Source organism: Phyllobates terribilis, unplaced genomic scaffold, assembly GCF_046119375.1.
Source record: "Phyllobates terribilis strain yellow unplaced genomic scaffold, ASM4611937v1 Scaffold_7__3_contigs__length_470593459, whole genome shotgun sequence".
In the NCBI taxonomy this organism is placed as follows: Eukaryota; Metazoa; Chordata; class Amphibia; order Anura; family Dendrobatidae; genus Phyllobates; species Phyllobates terribilis.
In genome coordinates, this window is record NW_027362767.1 from 227,590,393 (window position 1) to 227,601,650 (window position 11,258).

At 34.1% G+C, this 11,258-nt stretch overlaps 1 protein-coding gene across 1 annotated transcript in view; it reads right to left on the minus strand.

Moving 5' to 3' along the window:
• Positions 1 to 10,040, minus strand: part of LOC141153083 (steroidogenic factor 1-like) — a 295,499-nt gene extending 285,459 nt beyond the window's left edge. The window contains exons 1-2 of the mRNA XM_073637755.1: positions 9,793 to 10,040; positions 8,829 to 8,947 (exon numbers count right to left, since the gene is read on the minus strand). Coding sequence (XP_073493856.1) covers positions 8,829 to 8,930 — 102 coding nt within the window. The 5' untranslated portion in view covers positions 8,931 to 8,947; positions 9,793 to 10,040. The remainder of the gene's footprint in view (positions 1 to 8,828; positions 8,948 to 9,792) is intronic.
• Between the last annotated feature and the right edge of the window lie 1,218 nt (positions 10,041 to 11,258).

Consider the following 11,258-nt stretch of genomic DNA (forward strand, 5'->3'; position numbering starts at 1 on the left):
ATAAATCAATGGATCCAAAATAAATATAGTTGTAACCAAACCATCAGATCAAAATATGACACCCTAAACCCAAAAACCATGGTGGGGTAAACCATGACAATTAATATTAAAATTAATATTTATTGAATAACAATGCTAACAATATTAAACTACAAAAAGCAAGGTACCTCAGTTGTGAGGGACAACCTATAACAATGCCCTATAAATAATTGTGACTCCAGAGGTCAAAGTTCAACTACACTGCTCAAAAAAATAAAGGGAACACTTAAACAACAGAATATAACTCCAAGTAAATCAAACTTCTGTGAAATCAAACTGTCCACTTAGGAAGCAACACTGATTGACAATCAATATCACATGCTGTTGTGCAAATGGAATAGACAATAGATGGAAATTATTGGCAATTATCAAGACACACTCAATAAAGGAGTGGTTCTGCAGGTGGGGACCACAGACCACATCTCACTACCAATGCTTTCTCGCTGATGTTTTGGTCACTTTTGAATGTTGGTTGTGTTTTCACACTCGTGGTAGCATGAGACGGACTCTACAACCCACAGAAGTTGCTCAGGTAGTGCAGCTCATCCAGGATGGCACATCAATGCGAGCTGTGGCAAGAAGGTTTGCTGTGTCTGTCAGCGTAGTGTCCAGAGGCTGAAGGCGCTAACAGGAGACAGGCCAGTACACCAGGAGATGTGGAGGGGGCCGTAGGAGGGAAACAACCCAGCAGCAGGACCGCTACCTCCGCCTTTGTGCAAGGAGGAACAGGAGGAGCACTGCCAGAGCCATGCAAAATGACCTCCAGCAGGCCACAAGTGTGCATGTGTCTGCACAAACGGTTAGAAATCGACTCCATGAGGGTGGTATGAGGGCCCAACATCCACAGATGGGGGTTGTGCTCACAGCCCAACACCATGCAGGACGCTTGGCATTTGCTACAGAACACCAGGATTGGCAAAGTCGCCACTGCCGCCCTGTGCTCTTCACAGATTAAAGCTGGTTCACACTGAGCACATGTGACAGACGTGAGAGTCTGGAGATGCTGTGGAGAGCGATCTGCTGCCTGCAACATCCTTAAGCATGACCGGTTTGGCAGTGCGTCAGTGGGTTTGGCAGTGGGTCAGTAATGGTGTGGGTGGCATTTCTTTTTACAGGGCCGCACAGCCTTCCATGTGCTCGCCAGAGGTAGCCTGAATGCCATTAGGTACCGAGATGAGATCCTCAGACCCCTTGTGAGACCATATGCTGGTGTGGTTGGCCCTGGGTTCCTCCTAATGCAGGACAATGCCAGACCTCAGTTCCTGCAAGATGAAGGCATTGAAGCTATGGACTGGCCGCCCGTTCCCCAGACCTGAATCCGATTGAGCACATCTGGGACATCATGTCTCGCTCCATCCACCAATATCACGTTGCACCACAGACTGTCCAGGAGTTGGCGGATGCTTTAGTCCAGGTCTGGGAGGAGATCCCACAGGAGACCATCCGCAACCTCATCAGGAGCATGCCCAGGCGTTGTAGGGAGGTCATACAGGCACGTGGAGGCCACACACAATACTGAGCCTCATTTTGACTTGTTTTAAGGACATTACATCAAAGTTGGATCAGCCTGTAGTGTGTTTTTCCACTTTAATTTTGGGGGTGACTCGAAATCCAGGCCTCCATTGGTTAATACATTTGATTTCCATTGATGATTTTTGTGTGATTTTGTTGTCAGCACATTCAACTTTGTACAGAACAAAGTATTCAATGAGAATATTTCATTCATTCAGATCTAGGATGTGTTATTTCAGTGTTCCCTTTATTTTTTTGAGCAGTGTATGTATGTCTAATAGGAAAAATACATATATTTATAGATAATAGCTCAAGTGGCATAAATAAACAAGCTACCAATCCAATAATTATATAAAACCTAAATTGACATATATAGATCACTCTTAATAATCATATAATAAATAAGGTGATAACCACTATGAGATCCACAGACTGAATGGAATAAAGTGCAAAGTGCAAGCAGTACCCAATATAGGATTAAATATATCTCAAAATCATAAGAAATTGTTACAGCCAGAAGATCTGGACCTAAGTTAAGTGCAGCACTCTAGCAATCTGTTATCTATGGATACCCATAAAATAGCAATAAATTACCAGTAGTAACAGTAGAGCTGTGAGTAGGGCATGCACGCGTCCCTCAACCCCAACACACGTTTCGTAAACACTTCCTCAGGGGGCGTCTGACAGATTGATAGAGTGCTGCATTTTACTTAACTTAGGTCCAGATCTCCTGGATGTATCAATTTCTTATGATTTTGAGATATATTTAATCCTATATTTGGTACTGTTTGCACTTTATTCCATTCAGTCTGTGAATCTCATAGTAGTTATCACCTTATTTATTATATGATTATTGTGAGTCATCAATATATGTCAATTTAGGTTTTATGTAATTATTGGATTGTTATCTTGTTTATTTATGCCACTTGAGCTCTTATCTATAAATATATGTATTTTTCCTATTCGACATATAGTTGAACTTTGACCTCTGGAGTCACAATTATTTATAGGGCTTTCCTATAGGCTGTCCCTCACAACTAAGGTACCTCACTTTTTGTATTTTAATACTGTTAACATTGTTATTCAATAAATATTAATTTTAATATTAATTGTAGTGGTTATGGTTTTGATTATCCCACCATGCTTTTTGGTTTTGGGGTGTCACTGATGAGACGTCATCCTTATCATGATAAAGAAATATGAAGTCTGATCTGGTTGGTAAATGGAGCAACGAGTGGTATTTGTGGCACTAGTAAATTTCTTTCCTGAAAATGTGGTTTTTGCATTTATGCTAAATTCACCCAAAACGTGCTTAAATGATAAGGCACTGATAGAAGTATAAAAAGGATGGATCTAATGGGTAGAACCTAACTGGCTGTTACTTTTATTTTCTATATAGTCACATATTCTTTCTCTTGAAAGATCCTATTATGTTTTAGAAAGTAAGAGCAGATGCAGATCTATTAGTGTCATTACAAAAGTAGAATCCAGGTGTAGCTGCTGTCTGCAGAGCCCGATGATGGGACAATCTTGTGCTATGTATAATAATCTAGAATTCCTATTTCCTTGTGAAATCTGTCAATATATTGGCCACTGTATATAATAGTTTTATTACTGCCCCCTGTGTAAGCACTGTATTTATTACCGTATTACTATACCTCTGTGAAACCAACGAATAAACTGAGCACGGTGTATAATAATAATAATACTTTTATTATGCTCACCATGTGAAATGGATGACTGCACTGAGCATTGTATATAATGTATTTCTAGAACTCCTGTGAAACCAGAAAATAAAGTGGTCACTGTACCTAAGTACATACATAGCAGCACTGTTTATCACCCCTTGGAGAATCAATGGATACATTGAGCACAGTGTGTAAATATTGTATTACCATAGTCTGTGTGAAGGCAACAATGTACTGGCCATTGTATCCAGTCATTGTATTACTATCTCCCCTGGTAATCACCTTAGTGAAATCAGTCAACATACTGAGCATTGTGCATAATACTGCATTATTATCGCCCCAGAACATACTGAGAGACAGATATATATATATATATATATAATAATGTGTATGTGTGTGTGTGTGTATGTATGTGTGTATGTATGTGTGTGTGTGTGTATATATATATGTGTATGTATGTATGTGTGTGTATATATATATATATGTATGTATGTGTGTGTATGTATATATATATATATATATATATATATATATATATGTATGTGTGTATATATATATATGTGTGTGTGTGTGTGTGTGTATGTATGTGTGTGTGTATATATACATATATGTATGTGTGTATATATATATATATATATATAATGTATGTATGTGTGTATATATATATATGTGTGTGTGTGTGTATATATATATATATATATATATATATGTATGTGTGATATATATATATATATAATTATATTTTTTTATTATTTTTTAACCACTGTATTACTATAACCCCTGAGCATACTAGCACACATATGTGTGTGTATGATACAGTATATAATTTTATAATAATTTTTTAAATTCTATATTACTATCACCCCTGAACATGCTGAACTTGATACTATTATATACTATCTCCACTGAGGAATCAATGAATATATTGAGCATTGCATTACATACTGTTACTATCAGTCCTGTGACTGCACATGTAATAACACTGTATTGCTATCAGCTCTGTGAAATAAAATGAATATTCTGAGCACTGTATATAATAATACTGCATTATTACCATCTCTGAGAACTTCATGAATTGATTCCGTATTATATATAATGGTGTATTAATTTCACCCTTGTGAAATCAATGCATTTGCAAAAGTACTGTGAAATCCATACTTCTACACTAGACATAAGTATTACTATTATATATATGTTACTTTATTACCATCATTTCTGAATATACTGTGAAATGCTCGAGCTGGATTAATATCCCCCCTGGATATTGTATATAATACTGTGGTACTTTTACCCCCGATCCAGTTTATTATTGTCCATAATTAACTGTATTATTATCACTACTGAACATACTGAGCATTGTTAGAACCGGATTATACTGAGTATTATATATAATAATGCTATATTACTATATCAACTGTATATACAGGGTATTATATATAATAATGCTATATTACTACATCCACTGTATATACAGGGTATTATATATAATAGTGCTATATTACTATATCCACTAAATATACAGGGTATTATATATAATAATGCTATATTACTATCCCCCAGTATATACAGGGTATTATATATAATAATGCTATATTACTACATCCACTGTATATACAGGGTATTATATATAATAGTGCTATATTACTATATCCACTGAATATACAGGGTATTATATATAATAATGCTATATTACTATCCCCCAGTATATACAGGGTATTATATATAATAGTGCTATATTACTATCCCCCTGTATATACAGGGTATTATATATAATAGTGCTATATTACTATCCCCCAGTATATACAGGGTATTATATATAATAGTGCTATATTACTATCCCCCTGTATATACAGGGTATTATATATAATAATGCTATATTACTATCCCCCAGTATATACAGGGTATTATATATAATAATGCTATATTACTATCCCCCTGTATATACAGGGTATTATATATAATAGTGCTATATTACTATATCCACTGTATATACAGGGTATTATATATAATAATGCTATATTACTATATCCACTGTATATACAGGGTATTATATATAATAATGCTATATTACTATCCCCCTGGATATACAGGGTATTATATATAATAGTGCTATATAACTATCCCCCTGTATATACAGGGTATTATATATAATAATGCTATATTACTATCCCCCTGTATATACAGGGTATTATATATAATAGTGCTATATTACTATCCCCCTGTATATACAGGGTATTATATATAATAATGCTATATTACTATCCCCCCTGTATATACAGGGTATTATATATAATAGTGCTATATTACTACATCCACTGTATATACAGGGTATTATATATAATAATGCTATATTACTATCCCCCTGGATATACAGGGTATTATATATAATAATGCTATATTACTATCCCCCTGTATATACAGGGTATTATATATAATAGTGCTATATTACTATCCCCCTGTATATACAGGGTATTATATATAATAGTGCTTTATTACTATATCCCCTGTATATACAGGGTATCATACTGTATATAATAATGCTATATTACTATATCCACTGTATATACAGGGTATTATATATAATAGTGCTATATTACTATATCCACTGGATATACAGGGTATTACATATAATAATGCTATATTACTATGCCCCTGGATATACAGGGTATTATATATAATAGTGCTATATTACTATATCCACTGTATATACAGGGTATTATATATAATAATGCTATATTACTATATCCACTGTATATACAGGGTATTATATATAATAATGCTATTATTACTATCCCCCTGTATATACAGGGTATTATATATAATAATGCTATATTACTATATCCACTGTATATACAGGGTATTATATATAATAATGCTATATTATTATATCCACTGTATATACAGGGTATTATATATAATAGTGCTATATTACTATATCCACTGTATATACAGGGTATTATATATAATAATGCTATATTACTATATCCACTGTATATACAGGGTATTATATATAATAGTGCTATATTACTATATCCACTGTATATACAGGGTATTATATATAATAATGCTATATTACTATCCCCCTGTATATACAGGGTATTATATATAATAGTGCTATATTACTATATCCACTGTATATACAGGGTATTATATATAATAATGCTATATTACTATCCCCCTGTATATACAGGGTATTATATATAATAGTGCTATATTACTATATCCACTGTATATACAGGGTATTGTATATAATTATGCTATATTACTATCCCCCTGTATATACAGGGTATTATATATAATAGTGCTATATTACTATATCCACTGTATATACAGGGTATTATATATAATAATGCTATATTACTATCCCCCTGTATATACAGGGTATTATATATAATAATGCTATATTACTATGCCCCTGGATATACAGGGTATTATATATAATAGTGCTACATTACTATCCCCCTGTATATACAGGGTATTATATATAATAGTGCTATATTACTATATCCACTGTATATACAGGGTATTATATATAATAATGCTATATTACTATATCCACTGTATATACAGGGTATTATATATAATAGTGCTATATTACTATATCCACTGTATATACGGGGTATTATATATAATAATGCTATATTACTATCCCCCTGTATATACAGGGTATTATATATAATAGTGCTATATTACTATATCCACTGTATATACAGGGTATTATATATAATAATGCTATATTACTATCCCCCTGTATATACAGGGTATTATATATAATAATGCTATATTACTATCCCCCTGTATATACAGGGTATTATATATAATAGTGCTATATTACTATAACCACTGTATATACAGGGTATTATATATAATAATGCTATATTACTATCCCCCTGTATATACAGGGTATTATATATAATAGTGCTATATTACTATATCCACTGTATATACAGGGTATTATATATAATAATGCTATATTACTATCCCCCTGTATATACAGGGTATTATATATAATAATGCTATATTACTATGCCCCTGGATATACAGGGTATTATATATAATAGTGCTATATTACTATCCCCCTGTATATACAGGGTATTATATATAATAGTGCTATATTACTATATCCACTGTATATACAGGGTATTATATATAATAATGCTATATTACTATCCCCCTGTATATACAGGGTATTATATATAATAGTGCTATATTACTATATCCACTGTATATACAGGGTATTATATATAATAATGCTATATTACTATCCCCCTGTATATACAGGGTATTATATATAATAATGCTATATTACTATGCCCCTGGATATACAGGGTATTATATATAATAGTGCTATATTACTATCCCCCTGTATATACAGGGTATTATATATAATAGTGCTATATTACTATATCCACTGTATATACAGGGTATTATATATAATAATGCTATATTACTATCCCCCTGTATATACAGGGTATTATATATAATAGTGCTATATTACTATATCCACTGTATATACAGGGTATTATATATAATAATGCTATATTACTATCCCCCTGTATATACAGGGTATTATATATAATAATGCTATATTACTATGCCCCTGGATATACAGGGTATTATATATAATAGTGCTATATTACTATCCCCCTGTATATACAGGGTATTATATATAATAGTGCTATATTACTATATCCACTGTATATACAGGGTATTATATGTAATAGTGCTATATTACTATCCCCCAGTATATACAGGGTATTATATATAATAGTGCTATATTACTACATCCACTGCATATACAGGGTATTATATATAATAATGCTATATTACTATCCCCCTGTATATACAGGGTATTATATATAATAGTGCTATATTACTATAACCACTGTATATACAGGGTATTATATATAATAATGCTATATTACTATATCCACTGTATATACAGGGTATTACATATAATAATGCTATATTACTATATCCACTGTATATACAGGGTATTATATATAATAATGCTATATTACTATATCCACTGAATATACAGGGTATTATATATAATAGTGCTATATTACTATCCCCCTGTATATACAGGGTATTATATATAATAGTGCTATATTACTATATCCACTGAATATACAGGGTATTATATATAATAGTGCTATATTACTATCCCCCTGTATATACAGGGTATTATATATAATAGTGCTATATTACTATATCCACTGTATATACAGGGTATTATATATAATAATGCTATATTACTATATCCACTGAATATACAGGGTATTATATATAATAGTGCTATATTACTATCCCCCTGTATATACAGGGTATTATATATAATAATGCTATATTACTATATCCACTGTATATACAGGGTATTATATATAATAATGCTATATTACTATATCCACTGAATATACAGGGTATTATATATAATAGTGCTATATTACTATCCCCCTGTATATACAGGGTATTATATATAATAGTGCTATATTACTGTCCCCACACGTCTGGATGGAGCAGTGCTGTCTCCTGTGGTCGCAGGACCCCCCATCTGCCACCCTCCGGGTCTGCACACACTGTACTGACCTTGCAGCTCTCACAGGTGAGGAGGCCATAGTGGTACCCGGACACTTTGTCTCCACACACCGGGCACATCTCGTCCAGATCCTCGTCGTAGCTGTAATCCATGCTTCTCCGGCGACTTCCTGCGTGTGACACAAAGGATATTAATCGAGCATCGACTCGCGACCGATATCAATCACGTCAGACTGGAAGAACAATGACGCCGCCCGACATTCATCACATCGGTGCACACGTAGATTCACTGGCGGAATGTGACATCATCTGTCATCCACATCGTGTGCACTGCAGATTTAAAGGGACACCCCACTATTCTCCATCGTCTTCCGACAATTACTTGTTATACACGAGCAATCTGCAGCGGTACCTCTGTGCTGAAACCGCACAATCATGCGTCAGTACATGGCTTTATCTCACTGGTCTGGATCTTACTTCTATTCAATATATATTTTTTATATCGCAAACACTTTTTTGCAGGCTTGTATATGCATTAATCTCATTGATCTAAGATATGCGCTTATTGGAATTTTTTTTTCAATTCCATGTGTGAATGTGTGCATAAATAGTATTAATAGTTGGAAGAATATTTGCATCTTCTTGATGGCATCTGAGCAATCTATTATCAGGTCTGACTAGTATGCTTCATCATTACCTCTAGTATATATTATTTAGCAATTAGCATTATCCATCATACACTATCAAGAAAGCAATGTATCCATTATCTAATACAGTATTTATCAGACATTCTTATAGTATACTTACAGCCATACAATATACCCTGTATACACTGTCATGTCTATAGTATACATCATCTATCCAGCTGGTAAATATTATCTGTTTGGTATTTAGCATCTATCTCTCCAGTATACATTCACATAGGATCTAGTCTACATTATACACACTGACTATCCTTCTGTAGGCTATTTACACCGCAGCTTTAGTAGGATGTAATGCAGTGCAAGTTTCTTACCACTGTATCTGCTGCGCAGTTTGTGCTCTTGACCAGTGCTGCAGTCCAGTTCCCCCTTAAGAAATCATGTAGGTGTAACCTCTGCCTATAGTAGCCTCTTGTAGGAGTGTGATGAGCTGTAGACTGGATGCACTAGGCACTATGGCAGCAGCTGCTGTTCCCTGCTGTCACAGAGGACAGTGGAGGATGCACCATGTGTAGGATGAGCTGCAGCTTCCTATTTACACCTTGCTGCACTCCACATTGGCAGAAATGAGGATTAATGATCAGGGCAGCAGCCAGTCTCAGCCGCGGCCACGCCCACTCTCCTGGACATTTAAATCTCCCAATGCACTGGACACCTATGATAGTGGGGCAGGAGGGGGGCTGGACTGCTTACTGCTTGGTCATTGGTCAGGAGGGCAGCCAATGATAAAAGGCATGATTATAGACTATAGGGACTTTTTATTTTTTACAAAAGCATTAATGTATCCGTTAACACATCAGGTCCTGTACTTCATAATGCATCTGGAGTAAAAGTGTACAGTGACTGGCAGAAGCTCTGATCACTCAACTTGCCCAAATATATATATATATATATTCATATATATGTGTGTGTGTGTGTGTGTGTGTGTGTGTGTGTGTGTGTGTGTGTGTGTGTGTATATATGTGTATATATATATATATATATAGTGTATAATGTATATGTGTGTGTGTGTGTGTGTGTGTATATATATATATATATAATGTGTGTGTGTATATAATATATATATATATAATATATGTGTGTGTGTATATATATTTTTTATATATATAATATATATACACAGTGATTATATGTGTGTGTGTGTGTGTATATATATATATATATATACAGCGAGTGATTATATACTGTGTAGGTATATATATATATATATATATAAATTGAACAAGTCACAGTCTGTATACACATACACACAGCATATATTAAAATGAATTAAATATATATACATTCAAGCACAGCATATAATCTCTGTGTATGTGTATATATACACACACTGAGTATATACTGTTTGAATGTAAACATACAGTTTCTTTTAATATGCTGTGTGTATGTATTTTGTGTTCGTATATACATATATATGTATGTGTGTGTGTGTGTATATAATATAATATATATATATATAATTATACACCCCTGTATATATGCACCCTGCACTGACGCGTAACACATATTCAATGAATCCAATTCAGCTAGGACTTGAGAATTTAGGATCATTTTCCGCTTGGATATGGGAGCAGGAATATTCCCCGGCTTTAAAGCTGTCCGGGGTCTGAGAAATGAGAAGTTCCTCTGAGATGTGCAGATAGGGGGAGAGCTGAGCCCCCTGCTGAGCCCCCTGCTGAGCCCCCTGCAGCGTGGGAGACCAGAGAGGCGCAGGGTCATCCCACACACAGCAGGAAGAACAGGCTATTATTATTATATATATATTGTATATATGTGTGTG